Source organism: Labrus bergylta, chromosome 20 (genome assembly GCF_963930695.1).
Source record: "Labrus bergylta chromosome 20, fLabBer1.1, whole genome shotgun sequence".
NCBI lineage: Eukaryota > Metazoa > Chordata > Actinopteri > Labriformes > Labridae > Labrus > Labrus bergylta.
The window spans coordinates 8221096-8244247 of NC_089214.1; the positions used below are offsets into that span (position 1 = coordinate 8221096).

Genomic DNA, 23152 nt, shown 5'->3' on the forward strand with positions numbered 1-23152 from the left:
GCAACTGAGGTAAACGAAACTCAAATCCGCTTCCTTAATTTAACACCTTTACCGTCTATTTTTGATAAACCTAAAAATATCCCTACATCAGGTTGTAGCGCCAGGAGAGCAGCTGCTGATTTATGTTTTTAAACCAAAGTAAATTAAAAAAAATTGCATGATTTAATTAAGAAATGATGGCTTGTGTTTGTAACGATGTTCCGGGTTGAGCTGAACGTGTTCACACGAGTCTTACAACTGAATTTATGTGAAAAAGTTCAAATTGCATGTTTGACGTATTTATGTGCCTGTTATTGAGGTTTTTATTCACCTTTCATTGTGAAGAAAGCGTATCAAAGTGTATGAGGGGCGGGACGTATTGAGACAAGTATCTGATGGTGGATTTGTTGTTTTTTGTTTGTGTTTTTTTGTCCGTGTCTGTGCTGTTTTAAGTTCTTTATAGAGACATGGCAGGAGGGAAAATGCGCTCCACTCGCAGACTGCGCTCCTGGATCGTCGAGCAGGTGTGTGTCTGTCTTTAAACTGTGTGTATGTTTGTTCGTGCGTGTGTGTGTGTGCGTGTCTGCCTGTGTGTTTGTGTGTGTGTGTGTGTGTGAGTGAGGTAACGAGAGAAGGGGTGAGGAAAACAGAAAGGGAGGGGGGGAGAAGGAAAGGAAAACGGAAAATGAATGAACTCCAGAGAGATTAGAAAAGCAAATACTTTTACATCCTACAGAAATAATTCAGACTCTGGTCATGTTTAACTTAACCAACTTTAAATAATAAATCTTTGCACTGAAAATGTTCCTTAATTAAGAGTAGGAAAGTATTATCATGTGTTAAAAAGTATGGTTGTCATACTAGTAAAAAACAACAGACTGATACCTGTTTGTCTGGATGACACAGTTAAATAAATAGAAGTCGTAGGCAAAAATTGGAAACGTGGAGGAGATAACTTTCCATTTTTCTTGACTAAAAACAAAAAAATATTTTTTTTTGCCATGGTATCGGAACAGGCAAGCGATATGGTTTGATTTTTACTAGAATTATATTGAACCTTAAAATTCTGGTATTGTCACACCAACCTTTACAGTGTTTCTTTTATCCAACCCACATCAAAAGTTGAAGGACTGTGACCTGAGAAACCTGTGCAAATGAGACAAAAAAAAAACCACTGGAAATTCACAAAACACATGCAAAGGTTTATTTGCATCTGAAACTTCATTTCAAAGCAAAATATGCTGTTTCTGTATTTGTGGCAAAATTAGGCCATTTTAATGCAAATCAACCTCAGGGCAACATTCACTTCACACACACGGGTGGTGATAGCTATGTGCATTTAGAAAGAAATATTTGACCTTCTGCAGCGAGGCGGTGGTAACGGTAACTGGTAAGGGACGTTGTGCTCAAACTTTACACTGATCATGGCAAGCATTTCATCTCTGTATGACCCCTACTTAAAGACAAAGGGCTCAAACATAAAAACTCATAAAGTCAAAGCCAAAAACAAATAAACATGTAATAAAAATTGTAATAATAATTTAAAGGAAAAGCAGCAAATTTTCCAATCTAGAAGCTGGAACCATGAAAAGTTAGAATTTAAAATACCTGTAACTAAATCATTACAAGTACTCTAAAACTTGAGTAATGACACTTTGTACATTTCACACCTGCCTATAAGTACAATACAAGGCTAACGGTCTGAAATGTATCATTTATAATAAAAATCTTCTTGTTTTTATGTGTTAACTTGCTGTATCCTGTTATAAAAGAAAAGGTTAAGAGTTAGAAAGGAAAGGTTGTAAAAACTCAGATCTATGAGTAGAATTTAAAAAGCAGATTCAAAATGATGAATTATTAGTTTCTATCATTAAATTTAAAACTAAACTAATCATTTTATTCCCCAAAACACACGCAGATCAGGAGATTTTTTCTGTCAGCTCTGATTAGTGTCTGCAGGTATTACACTTTTCTTTGGCCTAATGTTGTAGCCTGCGAGGTAAAACTCAGGGTTAACATCGCTATGGATTCATGTGACCACACGGTCTACGGACAGAGGTTACAGAACTTAAGGTTTCTGATAAACAATGTGGTTGTGGTTGTGTTTTTTCTTTTCCGGCTGCTGCAGGTCAGCAGTGGAAAATACCCAGGGCTGGTGTGGGATGACGACGCCAAAACCATGTTTCGCATCCCTTGGAAACACGCCGGGAAACAGGACTTCCGTAAAGACGAGGATGCCGCCATCTTTAAGGTCTTTACACTTCCTTATCCGATTTTCAAAACACAACACTTTCAAATCGCCAAGAAAACAGAATGAAACCGCTGCAAAATCCCTCCTGACCGAACACCTTTGTCCTCCTCAGGCGTGGGCGGAGTTTAAAGGTAAGCTGGCCGAAGGGGGGAAAGACAACCCGGCGTTCTGGAAGACCCGCCTCCGCTGCGCCCTCAACAAGAGTCCAGAGTTTGAGGAGGTCGGGGAGCGAGCTCAGCTGGACATCTCAGAGCCGTACAAGGTTTACCGCCTGGTCCCCCTCAGCGAGCAGGGTGAGCGCTCACACATCTACTAAACACACACACACAGCCGTAAACACACACACACACACACACACACACACTAGTTAGATTTAAATATGGCCGACTACCTGCCCCTCAGGGATGGAAATTAAGCTCACAAAAGTCTCCAGGCACTGAATGGTTTTGCATGTGGTGAATAAAGATGGTTTGTTGTGTGTATCAGATCCAAACAGACTCACCGCTGTGACTGTCACCCAAAACACGACGTCACAGCTTGTTGGCCGTCCATCACTAATAAACTCAGATTCAATAAACTCAATAAACAAAGTGTGCAAAATATAATCATCGTCAATCATCACCTCTTGGGCTCAGGTAGAAAATACTTTAGTTGAACCCACTCGTTTCACACCGTGTTAACCTGAACACTCATCGAGTTCACTCTGTGGTCTCATGATGAGTTTGGTGTTAAACACATTCATAGATGTCACAAGTCAATATTCACACCGTGTTTTCATTCTTTCTCTTCATATTTGGAGAGTTATCCTTCCTTGATCTTCCCCTGTCTAAATATGCCACACTCAGCACATGTTTCCTTGACATCCTGTGTTTTTTTAAGGACGGATAAAAGGCGGCTGCTTTGCTGGGTTTTTTTTTTTTATCTGTGAGGATGAGGACACAGGCCTGCCGGCTGAATTATTCTGATAAGTTTATCAGCAGTGACAAGGCGACTCAAAATGTAATATGTATGCCAAAAAAAAAAAAAAAAGATACAATCCTCACTGCGTTTTATAAAATGACTCAACTTGTTGTCCAGCGGATTAAAAAAGTTCTAATGCCCGCTTCAGCTACAACAACTGACGATTCCTACGTCGATTCCTACGTCGATTCCTACGTCGCTCACATGGCAACCAAATAATTAAAGTGTTTATTCATCCACTTTTAATTCTAATTCATGAGACAAACCTCAAAGTGACAGTTTTAATTACAGTTTGTTTGGATTTTCTTTATGTTCTCTGACGTTACATTGAAGACGAAATTATGAGAAAAATTATTTTTATTGTGTTGTTTTAACATTCATGAAACAAACTTCTAATTGCTGTTTTAAAGTTGGCTGGGAATTGTTCACAAGAACAGAAAAATATATATAAGCGTGTTGATATTTTACCAAATAATATAAATAAATAATAAGGGGATAGAGGGGAAGAGATACTATAACACATGTAAACATTAAATATTTGATGGGATTATAAAATCATAAGTTTGCATATGATGTAGTCATTCTCTTTCATTAAAGTCACACATTTATGAGAAAAGAAAATGAATTTATGGGAATAAAAAGTTGTTTAGGTTGAGGTTTGTTTTTTCAGTTAGTAAATGTGTTAGCAGGCTAATGGTAGCACTCTTTAGTTTGCTCGTAGCTTCACATGTACCGGTAAATTGTCACAAAATGACCATGATCTAAAAACACAAACAAGCCGTGAGTAGGCTGTTATTCTTCTTTTCTTAGGTCCCTCATTCAAACAGCTTTTATACGCAAGGGGATAAGCTGGCAACCGCCCCGTCCATGTAAACACGATATAAATACGGCTCAGACAACATCACAGAGAGAGAACTTTTTGGTGTTTTGACTGTTAGTCAGACAAAACAAGACAATTTAAAGATGCTCTCCAGAGAATTGACTTTTTTCCCCCCATAAACGCAAAATGTTTCTGAGAGAAAAATAACACACGTATTGTTTATGAAGGCTGAGGGATTATGGGTCAGTGTCAGCTCTGATCAGGTTTACAGTTAATGAGAAAAAGGTTTGTCACTGCAGCTTGAAGGGCTTCAAGTAACATTTCTACCACTTGAGTTTAAATCTGTTACTTCAAATATTATCTTCAAGTTATTAGCACTTAAACACACACACACACCCTCAGGCCTGGCACGATTACATGTTACACAACATGACGTCACAAACCCACAGTGAACTTTCCTCCCCGTCTTCTCCCTCACCTTTTTTTTTTTTTTCATTTTGATCTCTTTCTTTAGTGTTTGTCTTTCTCTTACAGCTTCATGAATAAAGCCTGCTCCTTCTCGGCTTTGTTTCTCTCATGCCTGTCGTGTTTGTCCAGGTCATCGGTGTACTTAAGTCCAGTGTTTTTCCTCATTTGAAGAATCAACTAAACACCTATGATGGCAAATCTCAGCTGACCTTCAGTCTGACTGATATCAGCTGCATGATTTCTACAAGCTTTACTCTTTGCTCTCATTGTTTTTCTGCATTTAGAATCATCACGACTAGATTTATAGACATGTTTGATTAAATGTATTTTCTGCATGTTGGTCACTTTCTATCAAATGTGAGTAGCTTCCTCTACCTGCACTCTGTGGTGCCTTTAAATGCTGTTTTATTGAGTTTACATAAGACAGTTTTGTGTGTAAAGCCGCTACACAAATAACACACCTTACTGTTCCTGCTGACCCAACCAGAAATGACCAAAGAACATTCTTATAGTCGCCTGGTGTTTATTTATTTTAATGTTTTGATAGCTTTCTGCCAATCTATTGGAGGATCAAAACATCCATGACAGCTGTTTAAAGTGAAAGTTTATTTTCTTTTAGAGATACAGTACACAGAGATACTCAAAATAAACATTGCTTGTTGTCATACCTTGTTCACCACCTATAACAGATCACGCACCATGTTTCTGTTTGCAAAGTCTGCAGGGAGCATCGAGTTCAGAACAACATCACTGTAATAACTGGGACGAGAACTTTAACCCTGACAAGTCAGATGTTTTATGAGGTTCCTTTTCTTTGTGCTTTCAGGTGTGGTGGTTCCTGAAAAGAAATGCAAAGTTAAAGTTAAAGCCAGCAAGAGGCCGAAGAGGAGGAGTAGGAGGAGGAGGAGCAGCAGCAGCAGCAGCAGCAGTGAATCTGACAGCGATGACGGCGGACAGATCAAGCAGATAAAGACGGAGGAGGTCACCTCACAGCTGGTGAGTTTAACGCTGCGAAAAGTATGAAGCCTAAATGAAAATGTGAGCAGCACAGAGCAAGAAAAATGAATCTGATTTGTCCACAACAAAAAGTGAATTATTTGATGCAATACAGCAACAATAAAAGCACTAATTCAAAGTCAGTTAATGCTCATTTCACACTTATTAAAAATGATTTATTTTGTTTTACACCACCACTTTAAAGTTAGAAGAAGTGAGACAATACTTCGGCTGAATTCACCGTCAAATCTGACATTTTAGAGGTTGTTTTGTTGTTTTATCACCATTCAAGTTATTTCCATTATTTCTTGTACAATGTGGGAAAAACAGTATCGGCAGAAAGTAAAAAAATACATTTAGAGGTGAAAATGTAATGGCACTAATGTGTTGCTCTGTTATAAAGCCCTCATATTCGTATACATAACTTTTGTTATAACCTCTTCCTCTCAGGCACCATTTCTTCAGCATCGAGTTGTAAATGTAGCTTGTACAGATAAGAAGTCAAATAAAAACTGTGACTAAGTGAATCTGAATATGACCTGCACGTGGAATTTAACGAAACATCATCAGACTAGTGAGACAAAAAAATCTGAAAATGAAAAAATCTGACTTGGTTTCTGTTCCTAACAGACTGTTGATTGTAATCTGTCAGGGCCGGAAATATGTTAATCTTCTGTAAACATTCTGATCCTCAGTGTGTTGACGAGTCTCTGCTGCACGGCGACATCTGCATCCTGACAGACGAACCCACCCAGCACACGACCATAACCATACAGAGAAACAGTGAGTTTCAGCAGCCGCATCGGAGGGTACTGATAATGGAGTCAGTCAATTCAAGGAGACAGTCTGATATGTCTGCCCTGAGTCAATAAACCTCCTGAACTAAACTGAATAAACCAGGAACCTGAAATAAACGCCTGAGTAAATTGTTCACCTACTAGTTGCAGATATCATGTTGCAACATTACTTTCTGTCTCTCTGACTGAAAGTGAAACTCACAGTCAGACAAATCACAATCTGATATAAACACCGAGCTGCTCCATTGGTTGCTTCAGTTCATATGAATGTGTCCTGGTGCAAACAAAGCAAAGTGTGGGTTTGAGGTTTTAGTGCAGAGAGAATTGACTGTGACAGCTAACACCTGGCTGAACACCTGACTGAACATTTATCACCTTTTTTTATTTCCATCTGTCTGCAGTGGATGAAGAGATCACGTTAGATGTGAGGATCGAGGAGAGCGTCTCCGCTCCAACAGGAGGTATGACCCAAGAAAACATGAGAATTAGACTGTATATAACAGGTCTTTATTTTTGAGTTTTAACTGCAGTCCCTCAGAAACGCTGCAGTGTTTCCAAACCGTCTCTGGTTGAGTTGGGAGGCTTGGTTGACTGTTTTAAATATTACTACAGTTTTTACATCACTTTTTGTTTTGATTTTTAAAATGTATCATCTGATTATAGCCTTGAACCAACAGAGGTGGCAATCCCAAACGTTATAAGAATAAAGTATTATCATAAGAAGAAAATACATTTTAGTGTGATTGAATTCCTAAATTCCCTAACATGTGAAAAAAAAAAAAGACTTTAATGAGTAATAAAGGACTGCTAATGCAGAAAGCTCATCAAATGCAACCAGTAAATATTTGCTTGTGTTATTTACAGATATTTTTACTCATTACAACACTTCAGGCCTAATCCGTGCTTTGAATGTCTCTAAATAAGATGTGTGAATGTGGCTTTTATTAAGTGTATTGAGATATTTTTTTTACTAGAGATTAGACGAATACACTTGCTAAAATTATATTATTAAAACCATTTATCATTATGCTGAGAAGAAAGGGGAAACACATGTTGCAAATAATAATGTAGTTTCACACAGAAAAAAAAAAAACTCAACACCTGTTTGGTCTAAAAAGATTAAGAGTTCTCAGTCGGATCTTTTCAGCTTTGATAGCAGAAAATCAACGTCATGCTGAAAGAGATGTTTTGAACTGTGCAACTTGTTCAGTACAAAGAATGTTTTGGTGTCCGTGTAAAAATAGAAAACTGCCACACAAAGGACAATGGCCTCTGTACATGGGGCACGCCCACTAACCAATTGGTCTCTACTCTGTGTTTGTGTCTCCAGTCCAGGACTCCTTCAGAGTGCAGGTTTATTATTTAGGACAGGAGGTGCTCCAACATCAGATCCAGGGCTCTGATGCCAGGATTATGTACCTGCCCTCCTCTCCTGCCCCCCCGACACCGGCCATCATGAAAAGCAGGTTTCCACGCATCCCTCTGCCGGAGCCTCCTCAATCACTGCAGGCCCGCCCGGAGCTGCAGGCCCTGTTCACCCTGCTACCCTTTATGGAGAAAGGGGTGCTGCTGACCTCCACGCCGCAGGGGGTGTACGGGAAACGCTTCTGTCAGGGGCGGGTCTTCTGGACGGGGCCGCACACGACCATGACGGGGCTGCACAAGATGGAAAGAAACATGTCGCCGGTTCTGCTCTTCAGTAAAGACGTGTTCAAGCAGCGTGAGTGTTTTTGTTTGTCATGAATGATTACAAACTACAAACAACTGGACTGTTTGTAACGTTTAAAAAAGGAATCTGTCAACCTTAAGTTTGACCTTGTTATGGCCATTTTATTAGATTTCTTGCATTGTTTGGACAAATCACTTCAGAAACTTAATGTTTGTTTGAAAATGATACAAGGCTGAAAACAAAGCGTCTATAATGTGAAAAGTGACGGTGTGTTTAACTGTTTCCCTTCACAATCAGAACTGGACAACTTTCGTTTAAACAGCGGCGAGCCTCCTCAGTGCGGTGTCACTCTTTGTTTTGGAGAAGAGCTGAACAACACTGAAGACCCGTCCACAAAACTCATCATTGTTCAGGTGAATGTGCTGCAAAATCCTCTCTGTAGAAAAACGTCTTCACATGCTTTATGAAGAAGTGAAGTCGCATATTGTGGTGTAGTAATACAAATTGTTTTTGTTTTGATTTTTGAAATGTCTCATTTAAATGAGGGTCATCACGATACCAGATTTTTGAACGTCGAATACGATTCTAGCGGTGTTGATACCTGCTAAGATACTTCAGAAACAAAAATAAAAGAACATTTTGGGTCATTTCTTATTTTCAGTCACCAAAAGTAGCAGACAAACTGTTGCACATGGTTTAAACTGCACATATATATTTGCTTTATTAATTTTTGTATTATAGACAGTCCTCTCTCTTTCACTCGAGGCTGCCTTTGGTTATAAATATGACTAAAGTTCTTTGATTATTTCAAGATTCCCTACAGTTAGAATCCATCGTTCATTGCAATAACAAGATTTTATTGATTATAAAAGAAGCATGTGTTAGCGCTCTTTAGTTAACTCACAGCTTCATATTGCAGATAACACAGAATGACCGTGATCTAAACATTTTGACAACCTCACAGCACTGTGGGTTCTTTGTTTCTGTAAGTTATTTGGAATAATATGTGCAGTATTGATTTTGCAAATGGTGTAGCAAACATTCCTGTTTTGCTCTCAAATAATCAGTGACAAAGTGTCTTACAGGCAAAGTGCTGTAAGAGCCTTTAAAGAAGCTACTAAGTGATTGAACATAATAACACCTTTACGTCCCCTGCAGATCTCGTTCCCGTGGGCCGAGCAGCAGGTCCAGAACGCTCAGTCCATCTTTGACTCCATCAGCATCCTCCAGTCTCTGGCCAATCAGTCTCCAGTGGGTGAAGTAACTCTGAACCTCGTTCCTCTACCCTCGCCGACACCCGAGACCATCGCCTGCGGGTCTGTCTGAGCACTTTGTCCACCGGGAGAGGGGTTTTTGTTTTGTTTTTTCAAATAAGAGACTTTTCCACACCACTTTGAAAGCCAAATGTACAAAAATAGTTTGTAAAGGGCTGACAGTGGATAAATCAAACATGGTCTAAAAGTAGGAACAAAGAGCGCTGAAATCAGAGCGGCAGATATCACGGACGTCGAGTTAAAGCCTCTAGTTAACTCATTCGTGTTCATATGGCTCAGTCCTAACAGATAGTTTGTAATGTAACCAAACAGCAAACCGAAGTAGTTGCCAAACACACTTCTTGGGTTTGACTTTAGCAATTTTGAAATGATTCATCGTTCTGAAAACACTAAAATTTAAATCGACACTGAATGTCATCTCTAGAGCTGCCACCATTTGTCAGTTGACAATTTCAGCAAATGTTTTGATACTTGATTCTGTAATTTCTTACAGAAAATGCACAAAAACTTTTCAATACCACGATACAATCTCCGTTATTAATAATCCATTAATGATCCACGGCGCAAAGTACCAAAGATTTGACAAAAAAACTACACATCTTCTGTTGTATATTTGAGCGAGAGAGATGTTGCCAACATATTTGTGCAATTTAGAGACTGTGCAGGAGTCTGCCTCCTTTTATTTGGATGGTTAAATACAGGAAATGATCAGTTATTTTAGGTGATAGGATTTGTGTTTTTGTTGCTGTAGTATTGAAATAGGTATCTATGTCAGTTGATTTCTACTAAAAATCATGTAAGTTTAAAAATCTGGTGTTGTGCCAACCCTATCGCCACCACCTCTCCAGTTCAAGCTTCTCAAATGAGATGATCTGTTATTTTTTCCTCAGTCGAGAAAAACAAGGGAAAGAATGAACTTTTTTATTTTGTGGTTCTCTGATTGGATTTAGAAACTAATCGGTAGAAGCAGCTCAGGTTTCTGGATGTTCTGAAATCATGGCTGCATGTCTGCTTTCTATTAGAGCCAGTGCTTCCCAACCTGTGGGTCGAGACCCCCGATAAAAGGTCACAAGTTTTCTTCAGTGGTGGGCAGGAGAGCTGTCCAATACGTACTTGTTATAAAATCCCCTCTTCGCCTCTGTGACTTGCTGGATAATTTTAGAGGTTTTATTCCTTTTAAAGTGAATATCACTAAAACAAAGAGAAATGGTTGAGCTGGTTTCAATCCTTACATCTGTGATCAGAAACAAGTCACATCGGTTTGTCTTAAAAGAAAACAAGAGTAAAAGGTTGAGAACCATAGCTTCTTGCACTGATTAATGTGTTTCTGATTTACTCTGGTGCATGTTGTCCTGTTGAATAATCAATATCGATATAAGGATCCTAAAACCCTAAATAGAGCTTTGAGTAGCTGTAGTTAGCAGTTATTTTTCACGTTTTTCTACATGTCAAACCTGTTAATCTACTCATCCAACTCTAAAGTAGTCAGAGATAGTAGTTTTGTCTTTGTTAAACTCGTACAATATGCATTTAAAAATGTGTGAACACTCGTGTTTAGATTCTATGCAACAGTAGTTTATCCACTTTAAGTCATTCTTCTGCATCTTAGGATTCGTCTTGTGACCCGAATACCGATTTATAAATGTTTTACTTTTAAGCCATGTTAGATGTGTAAGGAGCAAACAGAAGTACGAACATCTCATTTCAATACTGAAGTCCTGCAGTTAAAATGATCTGTTGATGTTTTAAATATTTGTTTCTGTTGAGGTTGTCAGAGGAGTATACACAATTTTAATTTTCAGCAAAAACCTCTCTATTGGATTTTTGTTCCTTGTGTCTTTTTCAGAAGTTGATTTGAATCTTTTAAAATTTTCTCATTAAATCACTTTTGTGATTTTTTGTTTTCATTGAACAACCTGTTTTAACACAAGGTGATAGTCCTTACTGCAGAAGTCGTGGATTATCGGCACTTTGCTGCATGTCATTAACTTGTAAAAAAAAAAAAAAAAAAAAACAGGTTTTACTTTCCGATGCTCACAGGAGGAGCTCTAGTTGATAACAAAAACAATAATGAACACTTTCCTCTGCATAGAAAACACTTTTTATCGTTAATGTGTTGTTTAGAAATGTTTTACCAATTTAAAAAAAAAATACTAGTGTTTTTTGTAAGATAGCAACAAAACAAAGACATTTCTACTGCAGGACTTTTGTATTATTTTTTTGTTGTTATTTTCTCCAACCCCATGAAGCTTGTTCTGTACATATTTATAACAATAATACAGCAAATGGAAGGAAAAACAGACCAGAGATACAAGAGGTGGGTTGTAATAGTGTTAAAGTGTGTTTAAGGTGGATTTTCATGTAAATCAACAGGGTGTTGGGCTGAGCCACAACGCACACTGTGGGGGAGGTGGGGTGGGGGGTGGAAGACAGACATTTATTAAACTGTAAATATTTTGTTATTTATGCATGTCGTATGTCCATGTTCAGTCAACACAATGCATTAAAGTGAACATATTCCTAAACTCTGTGTGGTTGTACGAGGTTATAAAAGTTATCATTAATAAAACAGGATGATGATGTCGTGTCAGAACATAAATTAATCTGGATTTAGTACAAACTGATGCTACTTAAGACTCTACATGCTCCCGTTAGCTGGTGAGGCCAGCTCTGCTATCTTGTTGTTTAGTTTCTGATTGGTCCAGTCCTTTGTTATGTCGTTCAAGTGGCTGTCAAAATCCACCAACAGCGTGTGATCACCCGACTCCAGCATCTGGCTGGCTATCTCCCGGGTCTCCTCCCACTGTCGCAGCATTATCCTGAAGAGAGGGAGAAGATGAGGAGAGATTTTTGTTATGGTCGGCTAATTCAAAGAAAAGGAGGAAATTAGCTCCAGAACATGGAGCTACAAACTTCATCGACTCCGTCTTTCCATAAAATCAAGTTTATTGTGAAAATCTTTATCAAACTATTTCACCTGTGCTGGTTTCATGATTGGATAAAAGAGGTCCCAAGACAACAGTAGAAATACTTGTTTGGTGTTTCTCTGGTTTTTGGGCCTCACTGTAGAAATTCCACTGGGGTTTTTTCTGACACGATGGAAAAACTGTGTTTCACTCTGAATCTGTTTTCGTGGTTTTAAACCATGTGGGATGTTGTTCACTATGATTAATGTTAGAAAAAAAAAAAAGAAAAAAACCTTTCCATTCTGAATCACCAATAATTAGTGTAGAAACCTGAGGACAGCTCTGGAGCTATAGACCCTAACCCTTATTAAAAGAGTTTAATTAGGCTGCATGTTATTTTCAAATCTGTAAATGAAGATGTTATTGTGCATCATTATAACTGAAACACTGTAAAACAGTTTTAGATTCTAGCCATCCAATAATTGCAACAACAAAATGTTTCCTGACTGAAATCATGCTCGTGTGTGCTTTCGTGCATCATGGATAATTATAGATGACTCTTCGTAGTGTAGTTTTTGTTTCTTGGGAAAAACCTCACTTATTGCTCTGTTCTAAGTTTCACAGATCATTGGTCTAAACAACCTTTACAGTTAAAACAGTGATTTAACCCTGTATGTCTCATCTGGTAGGTTGGGACCCAAAAGTGGGTCCCGGAGCCATTTTCAGTGGGTCGCTAATCTGTGCCTAGAAAAAAATATTGCGCCAAAAAGTCTATGAAGCGTTTTTTTTGTTTCGACATGTTTGTTTTGTTTCTCTTCTGTCACGTTTCGTCCTGTCCGACGTCCAAGCTGCACAATTTTTCTTTGTACAAATCGGATTTCTTGGGAGTTGGTGGTGGGTCCTGAGGCTGGACCAGTTGAGAACCACTGATTTAAACAGAAAACTGAGATATCTTCTTTGACAGCTAGAGCTTCTGAGAGGCTCCACTCCTGACAGAAATGGCCGTCTCTTACGTGTGTTTGTCCTTGAGTGTCCATCTGGAATCTTTGCGCTCGTACATCACGATGGGAGGAACCCGACAATCTGGAGACATTTTACTGCCATCAAGCTGTGGAGCAAAGCAAACACAAATCACCACTACACATTATTCAGAAGCATAAATAATGAGTATCAAGTATTCAAGTCCGACACAGTTATTAATATGACTGTGTTTGTTCACCACTTGAGGACAGCGTTGGAACACTGTAGATTCAGTTGTTCTTACCATTAACAAAACTGCGTTGTCAAACTGCTCAGAAATCTTGTCGGCTATCTTCATCGCACATGATGTCGGGCTGTGGAGGTCAAATCATGAACACGAATTAAACAAAATGTTTTAAGGTTGATGTCACAAAATTGCATTTTTAAAAAAAATTTTAAACATAATGAGTTGTCTAATCGAATGGGTTTGAAGAGACGTTTGGGAGGGGCATCCCAGGAAACCCACCTACTGTCCGATACGCAGGCGTTGGCTTGATAGTACCCCACTATCCTCTGCTGAGTCTGTGAACACCAAACATCCACCTGGAACAAGAAAACAGGCTCTCATTTAAAACTTCATTTACCTACTCACATGCAAAATTGTAATCTCTTCCAGCAGGAGCACAGATGCAGTTGCCAAAACCAGGCAAGCTTTCTTTGTAGCTGTTACAGGCCAAGTCCTGTTTGCTTCAGTGTGAATTATAAGTTAATTCTGCCGTTTAGTTTATGCTCAAATTTGAGCAGATATTGGTTGGAGTCCTGAGCGCCTAATGCAAAACAAAACCTACCGTCTGGTCTTGAGAAAATTATTTAAATTTTTTCATAAATTGAGGGAGAAGTCATTTATGGCTTTTTATTTTGGCTAAAAACTGTCAAAAGGTCACCATTCCCCTTTTATATTCCAAACCCTAAGAGCACTAGATTTAAATGTTCACAATCTGATAATTGTTTAACAATAAATTCAGTAATAAAGAGCATTAATTTCTGCAAACATGAACCTCTTGTTTAGACATTTATAACTCAGTCAACAGGGTTTCAAGATTTTTTTTAATCCGCCAGATTTTGAAGCTAACAGAAAAGAAATCAAAATCTTTATTGTCCGTTGTACCCTGTGCAAAAATACAATTTGATATGACTTCCCCATTGAGAATCAAACATTTTTCATTAGTCGTCTCATTTGATTGTCAGCATTTGTCTCATTGATATACCTCCACTTTCAGGCTACATTTAAGCTTTTTGATAACTTCAGTTTTGGGCTGTGGACAAAAGAAAAAATGTGAAGACTTCATCTCTGGCTCATTTTTCTTGACAATATATAAACTAAGACATTCATCTATTAACAGTAAAAATACACTGAAGATGAATCAATGATGAAGATAACTGTGGGATGCAGCCCTACTGCAGATATTTTCTGTGAGCATGCACAGCCGGAACGATACAATTCCCTTGCCATTTAAGTTAATAAAAACCAAGAAATGAAATGACACGATAGGATGCCTACGAGGACTTCTACTTTTGTCACTTTCGTATTAAACAAGGTTTGATCTTGTTAGATTTTTTACTAGAGTCGTATAAAAGTTTTAAAATTCTATCATTGTGACAACCGTTCAAGACACAGATCCTCAAAGAGTTCTGAGATATAACAGAGATGGGTTTTGTCACAAACCAAACACTCATTCCCTTCTCCCTACATAAGGGGTTCTCTAGAGTGGACTTTACCATGTAGTGCACTCATTTAGCACTGGAAAAACATTTCAAACACTACTACTTAGGTTCTACATTTTATTATAAAAGTGTCCAAATATGAACTTGTGTGTTTCTATGTTGCGTGTTCATGTTGGCCTCTCCACTAGTCCAAACTCTTCATTTGGCTGTGCAGTTATATTGTATAGTTTCTGCTTATAATATGTCTACACTCATGGACTTTAACTTATGTCAACACTGTCCATTTAGAAGAAGATTTTACTTTATTGATCCCTGCAAGGGGAAATTTCAGTTTTTACACTCTGTAGTCATGCAACACACACATAGGCTGAAGTATATATACACACACATGCACACAAACAGGATCCTATGGACATGCACTAATGGAGAGATGTCAGAGTGACGGAGCGGCCCACAGCGGGCGCTCCTGAGCTGGTGGTGGTGAGGGGGTTTGGTGCCTTGCTCAAGGGCACCTCGGCAGTGCTCAGGAGGTGATCTGGCACCTCTCCAGCTACCAGACCAACATCCATACTTGGTCTGCACTGGGACTTCAACCGGCGACCCTCCGGTTCCCAACCGAAGTCCCTACAGACCGAGTACAACTCTGTTTTTTGCACATTCACATTCAATCTTCCATATTTAATCTTCCTATTTAAGACTAGTAATGTTTAGTTAAATCCTGGTTGTATATATTCACATTCTCAGTTTTTATATTTTTAGTACTTATTTACTTTGTAGTTAATATTATTTTGTGTTTCGATTGCTAACATTGTGTTGTTTATTCATAATGTGTGTTGGATACCCTGCTGCTGTAACGCCACAATTTCCCAGTTTGGGATCAATAAAGTTATTCTATAAACTCATAAAGGAGCTTTGAGCCACACTGTGCATGATGGTATTGCTTAGATAGTGACTGTATCCCACAACAGTGCGTCCACCATGTAGAGTATATGATCATCATGCTCAATCAGAATTCAGACACCTCTATAAGTGGTGTATTCTCGATGCAGTGCAGAGAAAGTAGTGTGTACTGTCGGTCCTTCTACCTGTGTGAGGGCCAGCTGAGTGATAGGAGCCAGGGACAGGTGTGAGTGCAGCAGCGGGACACAGTCTGTCACACAGACAGCGCCACCTGCCGATGAGGACGACAACAGCAGCCCGTTGATGCTGCACCTCGGGAACAAACAGGAGTGAAGGTACATCTTCACAAAAGCTCGACATGACAGCTCCACTTCGCCCATGACGACCACTGGGAGGACACAGAGAGACAAAGGCAATCAAAACTGACGACATGCACAAGTTAGCCGTCCAAAAGTATCACATATGAACAAGCAATGGCGAGAAAATGTGACGTTTTCGCACTACATAGCTCCGTCGCGAATTGTTGTTGCTGCATCTATATATTAGCATTAGCATAGTAGCCAGCCACGGAACGGTTGAATGAATTCTTACCTTAAGAGGATTTTAATTCACTAAATGTAGCTTCGACAAACAAATGCGTATTCTCTGACTTTGAAAAATATCGAGTCACACACGTTTTTAAACAGTTTAAGTGTTTAAAGTGAGCTTTATCCGTCTCATCTGACAGCTCCTGGAAAGCGTCTATGGTCTGTACAGCTACTTCCGGTCCCGCCCACAAGTGGTATATGTAACGATCTGATTGGCTAAAGCTTCGATCAGTGCAACAAGCTGAGTTTTTCCATTCTTCTTCGGATGTTGTGTCATACGTCCAGGCTTTAGCAGGGCTGCCTCTAATGGAGATGATGTGGCATGTAATATAGTCTGCAGGTACAGTTTGGTAAGAAGGAATTATTAAAGAAAGGATGTAATTTAAAAAAAAAAGATAAACCCTCTTTTTACACTTCAAAAAAAAAAAAAAATTTCCTAACATTCCTGGGTTAAATGTTAATTTATCTGCCAAATATTTCAATAAAGCATTATCCAAGTAGGCTGTGTTTTCTTATCTTTAAACCCCACATACAGATTTTTTCACAATCTGTTGCGTGTATTAACAAGGCTGCTGTGTTTGGGAATAAAGTTGCACAACCTACAATGAAGACATGCCTGCAACCTTCGACAGAGATCAACTTTTGAGAATATCAAGGGTATTCAACATTTATGTTTAAACAGAGACTGTTATGCTGGTCAGGAAAAAAAAAATATGAAGACATACCTGAATTCTTTTTTAAATCCCTGGATTCATTTTACAGCCTCAATAGATAACAGCTATGTGACGAAGAATAGTAAGACCACAGTAAGCCAACACTTAGTTATTTCAGACCCAAAACTATATCAAGAAATGAATACCGTTATAACCTTAGTAGCTGATCTTTATTTAGCAGGACCATTAAATCATTGGTAAATATCAATGTCATTTGCAATCTAGACATGTAGAAATGTAGTGTTTATTTTACAAAACATAGTTCAGTTGAATGTGGTCTTGAGTAAAGCAGCTTCAGTGGTGTAGGACTTAAAACAACACAGTTTCAAATGAGTGTGACTTAATCTAAATGCTTTGACACACTTTGTTCAGTGTCTATCCATTCCCTATGAAACCACTCCTTCAATACCTGGAAGAAAGTAAAGATGGCCATTGTACAAAAAAAAAAAAAAAAAAATATATATATATATATAATGCAATTATATCTTACCCATCTCAAACCATTAGGGGACTGATGTCTTGGGTCAAAGTTGGTAGGATTATTGTTGTGGCTTCCATGACAATTGGGGCTTTTGCCAGGGTATGAAAACAGGCCGCTGAGACACCTGGGGCCTTTGGTCAGCTGGGAACAATGGCTTCTTGGGTACCTGGGGCAGCTTTTGCTGTGGGATTTCAGGATGCTGCTTGTGGGGGGGGGGGGGGGGGGGGAAGAGCCTGTTAAGGAAGTGGGAGCTTTAGGGAGTCAAGCTGCTTTTTTGAGTGGGAATTTGATGACAAGAGAACCCAAGGAAAGGACCAACATAAGGATGACCAATACGAAATTTTGAAAGGGCAGTGGCATGTCCACACTTTTGGTTGGGGTGGCCCCAAGTGGGGCACTCACTAATGACAGGAAGTTTGCATGCATACAGGAGTTAATATTGTTTATTTACCCTTTTTAGATTCATCCATCCCATGTATTTTGACAAAATGCTAAAGTAATGAGTGAGTCACAGTACTGGAAAGGGGCGAGCAGCTTCCTGCCAAAACCAGTCACGTTCACACCTTCAGCAAGAAAACAAATCTAATGTCATGTCATCTGAACATCACTTTGTTTTGATCTGGGATGGAGGGAGCCCAGCTGCCTTTCAGGAATGCCACTAAAGAGTGAGTGTCGGCCAGCGTGCTGTCCAGAGCTGTGGTGTTTGGGCATGCAAGAATCTATCAAGTAAATGTGTAGCAGAATAACGAACGTTTCGGTTTGTTCCAACAATTCGTCTAAGAAATCTAGCATAGCATATTTCTGTTATATTTGGATATCAGGTTAACTTTTTGAAAATAAAGCCAAAATGGCTTTTGCATGGTCATTTACTCCAAACAGTTGTACAACTTATTTAGCAGGGCAGTGTTTTTCCTCAGATTTATTTTACAGATTCTAGATAAATACGGAGGATTAGGGCCATGTTATATTTTTTTAAATTTCGAGATTAAACTCGTAAATTTACGACTTTAAGTTCGAGGCCAGCCTGCACAAAAATTAAGGTAGCACTTTAGAAGTCTTTAAAGAATACATATTATAGTCTAGCCTATATCAGAAGAGCACCAGCATCCTGTTCTCAAATGACAAACATGGAGCATCTTGTCCTAAAGATTTCACTAATAAGGAAATAGGCTGCTTCCTTGTGAAGTCGGTAAAAACAGTTAGTTCAAGAGAAGTTCTCACTTCAACTTGCAAGACCTTGTTTATCTGTAAAATGATGAACAGGACACAAACCGTCTCTGCCCATGAGACACTTACACAAGTGCAGATAACAGACAAAAATAGTTGTGTTTGGGCTTTACTTGCAAATATGAATTTACACATGCTTTTGGCACATCATCATATTCACATTGTCATAAAATATCAGTACCCTGAAAAGATACTGCAAGAGACTGTAGCTTTTCTGAAGAAAGAACCACACTGACTTGGAGGAAGTTGTGTCTGCAGAGTAAAAGACTTTCATCCTTTCTGTGCAGGCTGGTCTCGTAAATTTACGACTTTATTCTTAAAATTAAAAAAATAATTTTTAACATGGCCCTAACCCTCCGTCGTAATTAAGCGCATGTAAACTGGAATTTAAGCCCACAGTAAGCTAGCAAACAGTTATTTCAGATCCTAAACTATATTAAGAAATACATGTATAACCTTAGCTGATATTTAACTAGCAATATTGAACAGAACTATAGAACCATGCTAGATATCCATTTGGAAAAAAAAAAAAAAAAAAAAAAAAAAAATTGTCAAGAAACTTCTAGACATGTAGAATGTAATATTTATTTACAATCAAAACATGGTTCAGTTTAATGAAGTCTGAGTGAAACACAAAGCAGTTTCAAATGATAGTAATAGAAACTAAATCAAAGTGCTTTGAAACTTTGCCCTGTGTCTCTCTATTTCCTATGAAAACATTACTTCAATACCTCGAAGAAAGTAAAGATGGCCATATTCATAACTAATACTGTAAATTGGACCAAAAATAATAATAAAGTCATAGCTTACCACTTTGAATCAATTAGTGGAATGATGTCTTGATAGTCATTGCTGGGGAACCCACTTGGCAGGAGAGCGTGGTTGCTGGGGAACCCACTTGCCATGGAAGTGTGGCTGCTGCTTGGGTGGGAAGCTTAGCCATTTAGGCTTCTGTGGTACTTGACGATGCTGCTTGGGTAGAAGGAAAGCTTTTTCAGGAACTAGGGGCTCTTGGTAGCCAAGCTGCTGTTGATTGGGTTGAAAGCTGGGCTGCTGGGGCATCATCTGATGCAGCTGTTGCTTGGGTGGAAAGCTGGGATGTTGAGGCATCTGAGGCAGCAGTTGCTGTCGCTTAGGTGGCAAGTTGGGCATCTGTGCAAGCTCCTGCTGCTTAGATGGAAAGCTAGGCTGCTGGGGCATCATCTGATGCTGCGGTTGCTTGGGTGGAAAGCTGGGCTGCTGAGGCAGCTGCTGCTGTTGCTTTGGTTGATAGTTGGGCTGCTGGGGCATCTGAGCAAGCTGCTGCTGCTGCTGCTGCTGCTGCTGCTGCTGCTGCTGCTGCTGCTGCTGCTGCTTTGGTTGATAGTTGGGCTGCTGGGGCATCTGAGCAAGCTGCTGCTGCTGCTGCTGCTGCTGCTGCTTGGGTGGACAGTTGGGCTGCTGAGGCATCTGTGCAAGTTGCTGCTGGGGTGGAAAACTGGGCATCTGTGCAAGCTGCTGCTGGGGTGGAAAACTGGGCTGCTGGGGCATCTGCTGCTGTTTCTTGGGTAGAAAGCTGGGCTGCTGAGGCATCTGCTGCTGTTGCTTCGGTTGATAGTTAGGCATCTGAGGGAGATGCTGCTGTTTCCTGGGTGGAAAGCTGGGCTGCTGAGGCATCTGTGCAAGTTGCTGCTGGGGTGGAAAGCTGGGCTGCCGGGGCATCTGTGCAAGTTGTTGCTTGGATGGAAAGCTGGGCTGCTGGGGCATCTGTGCAAGCTGCTGCAGGGGTGGAAAACTGTGCTGCTGGGGCATCTTTGCCAGCTGCTGCTGGGGTGGAAAGCTGGGCTGCTGGGGCATCTGTGCAAGCTGCTGCTGCTGCTGCTGCTGCTGCTGCTGCTGCTTGGGTGGACAGTTGGGCTGCTGAGGCATCTGTGCAAGTTGCTGCTGGGGTGGAAAACTGGGCTGCTGGGGCATCGGTAAAAGCTGCTGCTGGGGTGGAAAACTGGGCTGCTGGGGCATCTGCTGCTCTTGCTTGGATTGAAAGCTGGGCTGCTGGGGCATCTGTGCAAGCTGCTGCTTGGGCAGAAAACTGGGCTGCTGGGGCATCTGTGCAAGCTGCTGCTTGGGCAGAAAACTGGGCTGCTGGGGCATCTGTGCAAGCTGCTGCTTGGGCAGAAAACTGGGCTTCTGGGGCATCTGCTGCTCTTGCTTAGATTGAAAGCTGGGCTGCTGGGGCATCTGTGCAAGCTGCTGCTTTGGCAGAAAACTGGGCTGCTGGGGCGGAAAACTGGGCTGCTGGGGCATCTGCTGCTCTTGCTTGGATGTAAAGCTGGGCTGATGTTGGGGCATCTGAGCAATCTGCTGCTGGGGCATCATCTGATGCTGCTGTTGCTTGGGTGGAAAGTTGGGTTGCTGCTGGGGCACCTGTGCAAGCTGCTGCTCTTTGGATGGAAAGCTAGGCTGCCGAGTCATCTGCTGCATCAGTGGCAAGCTGGGCTTCTGAGGCAGCTGCTGCTGTTGCTTGGAAGGAAAGCTGGACTGCTGGGGCAAATGAGCAGGCTGCTCAGGCATCTGAGGCAGCTGCTGCTGCTGCTGCTGCTGCTGCTGCTTGGGTGGAAAGCTGGGCTGCTGGGGCATCTGAGCAATCTGCTGCTGCATCTGAGCAATCTGCTGCTGCATCTGTTGTGGCATCTGAGCAATTTGCTTCGGCGGCATCTGCTGCTGCTTTGGTGGAACCTGTGGCTGCAGCTCAGGTGAAAAGCTAGGCTGCTGGGACATGTGCTGAGACTTTTGGGGAGCCTCCTTCATTGACTGCTGGGGCAATTGCAATTGTTCATCCTCCTGTTCCTTGAAGCTAGATCCTTGAAGTTGCTTTAGCTGATAAGCAGACTGCTCAATCTATGGTGCAGGAAGGCAAAGGAACACTTGACTCAGACAAATTTTATTCGTTGTTGTTTCAGAATTGATATAGCATCCTGGAAAATGTATGTTGCAAGTACTTGCCAATTTAGTATTTGAGGTTGAATCATAACCACCAAGTGCCCCTATGCTCCATGAAGAATCATCCCCAGTGGTAAAGCTGTTTGAATCTGGTTGATAACCCGTAGTGACACCATCACCTTCTCCATACTTCTGAGTAGATCCAGTCCTGAAAGCTGGAGCGCAAATATTTTAGCAAATGTATAACTAATCAAAGGCTTCAGATATAGACTGAACTTACAAATTGCTTGGCATCCCACAGCTAGCAAGGAAAACAGCAACCATCTAGACAAGACATCAACAAGTTATAATACAATTTGAGTTTAACAATCAATAGGAAGGTTTTTTTTTTTTAAACTTACCTCAATAGAGACCCCATGGCTTTAGCCACTGTTTACAACCAGTAAAGCAACAAACCAAACAACTGAACCAGTCTGAGAACAACAAGTCACTAAAGAACATTGAAACTGGAGCTATGTTTTCCCTCTTACCTTTTCTGATTAACTGGACACAGGTGTGAGTAGTTGTAGGTAGGTTTGGTTAATTAACCAACAATCAATTAATCTTTATGTGTATAGCGCCAATTCATTACAAATGTTATCTTAAGACACTTTACAAAAGAGCAGATAAAATACCTTACTCTTTGTTATATTATATTACAGAAGAGAAGGAATACCTTACTCTTTATCACATTATTTACAAATACCCAACATTAATCCATCATGAGCACCAGACAAAAATCTATCAAAACTTTATTATAGACACAGGATCCAGATAAGACAATACATAAATTACAAAGTATACAAACATGCAACATAAATGGTAAGGTATGGTATAAAATATTGCCCTCTGACGATAGCCTACAACTTTAACAGAGTTTCCATATCTTGGATTGAAAGTGTGCTGGGGCCGTATTCACGAAGCCTCCAAAGTACTAAGAGTTGCCCCTAGTGACAAAATTCTAGAATCAGGACATTTTCTAAGAATTTGCCCTCAAAGTTCAGACTAGACCCTTTTAAAATGAGAGTTATTCACAAAGCATCGTAGCCCTTCAGAGAGCTCCTAAGGTGTAACAATGTGAGGAGGACTTCTAACAGGCTTAAGACTTCCTCAAACTGAGGATAAAACAGGGAAATGTTTATCAAACACTACATGAAGAGTATTTTTAAATCATAGTTGGGCCCAACAGACAAAAATTATTTGTGCACACATTTCAATCCATCTTTGACTTTATGCAGTTCAAAGTGAGAAATGCATGTTGAGCTTCTCTACATGGTGTTACCTCCACAGGTGCATCCAATCACTAATTAAGGCTCTTCACCTGCTGATGTAACGATCAGCAGGTCAAGAAGCTGCTGCACAAGTGGACATGTTATTTCAAACATCTTGTAGGCTGTATACTTTTAAAGTAGTCTATATTATTACACAGATACTAATTTCATAGTGTTCATAATTACACAAATGTCTGACTATTTTTCTAT

The 23152-nt window shown here is 40.1% G+C and overlaps 3 protein-coding genes across 6 annotated transcripts in view; 1 reads left to right on the top strand and 2 right to left on the bottom strand.

Annotated features, from left to right (window-relative positions):
* The window catches only part of LOC109994280 (E3 ubiquitin-protein ligase RNF31), a 29956-nt gene extending 18162 nt beyond the window's left edge, over positions 1–11794 (top strand). Inside the window, exons 25-32 of the mRNA XM_065948649.1 lie at positions 2096–2230; positions 2343–2523; positions 5305–5474; positions 6170–6257; positions 6673–6732; positions 7602–7991; positions 8238–8353; positions 9099–11794. Of these exons, the coding sequence (XP_065804721.1) occupies positions 2096–2230; positions 2343–2523; positions 5305–5474; positions 6170–6257; positions 6673–6732; positions 7602–7991; positions 8238–8353; positions 9099–9266 (1308 nt within the window). The 3' untranslated portion in view covers positions 9267–11794. The remainder of the gene's footprint in view (positions 1–2095; positions 2231–2342; positions 2524–5304; positions 5475–6169; positions 6258–6672; positions 6733–7601; positions 7992–8237; positions 8354–9098) is intronic.
* emc9 (ER membrane protein complex subunit 9) lies at positions 11533–16478 on the bottom strand. The gene is made up of 6 exons (XM_020647537.3): positions 16297–16478; positions 15891–16093; positions 13607–13683; positions 13385–13454; positions 13134–13228; positions 11533–12033 (listed from the first exon to the last, which is right to left on the bottom strand). Exons 2-6 carry the CDS (start codon positions 16083–16085, stop codon positions 11853–11855), a joined length of 618 nt encoding a protein of 205 aa, XP_020503193.1. The 5' UTR covers positions 16086–16093; positions 16297–16478; the 3' UTR covers positions 11533–11852.
* A 999-nt stretch (positions 16479–17477) lies between these two features.
* On the bottom strand, positions 17478–22155 carry LOC109994264 (putative uncharacterized protein DDB_G0271606). 4 transcript variants are annotated; one of them, XM_065948650.1, is made up of 5 exons: positions 22034–22155; positions 21913–21956; positions 21696–21847; positions 19524–21590; positions 17478–17685 (listed from the first exon to the last, which is right to left on the bottom strand). In XM_065948650.1, exons 1-4 carry the CDS (start codon positions 22048–22050, stop codon positions 19560–19562), a joined length of 2244 nt encoding a protein of 747 aa, XP_065804722.1. In that variant the 5' UTR covers positions 22051–22155; the 3' UTR covers positions 17478–17685; positions 19524–19559. The 4 variants fall into 4 exon arrangements, with proteins under 4 accessions (XP_065804722.1, XP_065804723.1, XP_020503188.2 ...); XM_065948651.1 differs by lacking the exon at positions 17478–17685 and having other exon boundaries at positions 19280–20158; positions 20282–21590; XM_020647532.3 differs by lacking the exon at positions 17478–17685 and having other exon boundaries at positions 19280–21590.
* Positions 22156–23152: the final 997 nt, after the last annotated feature.

Coding starts and splice junctions, on each gene's coding strand:
- emc9 (XM_020647537.3), bottom strand. CDS start 16,085: ATGGGCGAAGTGGAGCTGTCATGTCGAGCTTTTGTGAAGATGTACCTT. Junction 13,684..15,890: donor CTCAGCTGGCCCTCACACAG/GTAGAAGGACCG, acceptor TTCTTGTTCCAG/GTGGATGTTTGGTGTTCACA. Junction 13,229..13,384: donor ACAACGCAGTTTTGTTAATG/GTAAGAACAACT, acceptor TTTGCTCCACAG/CTTGATGGCAGTAAAATGTC.
- LOC109994264 (XM_065948650.1), bottom strand. Junction 21,848..21,912: donor TGTGGGATGCCAAGCAATTT/GTAAGTTCAGTC, acceptor TTTGCGCTCCAG/CTTTCAGGACTGGATCTACT. Junction 21,591..21,695: donor CAACCTCAAATACTAAATTG/GCAAGTACTTGC, acceptor CCTGCACCATAG/ATTGAGCAGTCTGCTTATCA.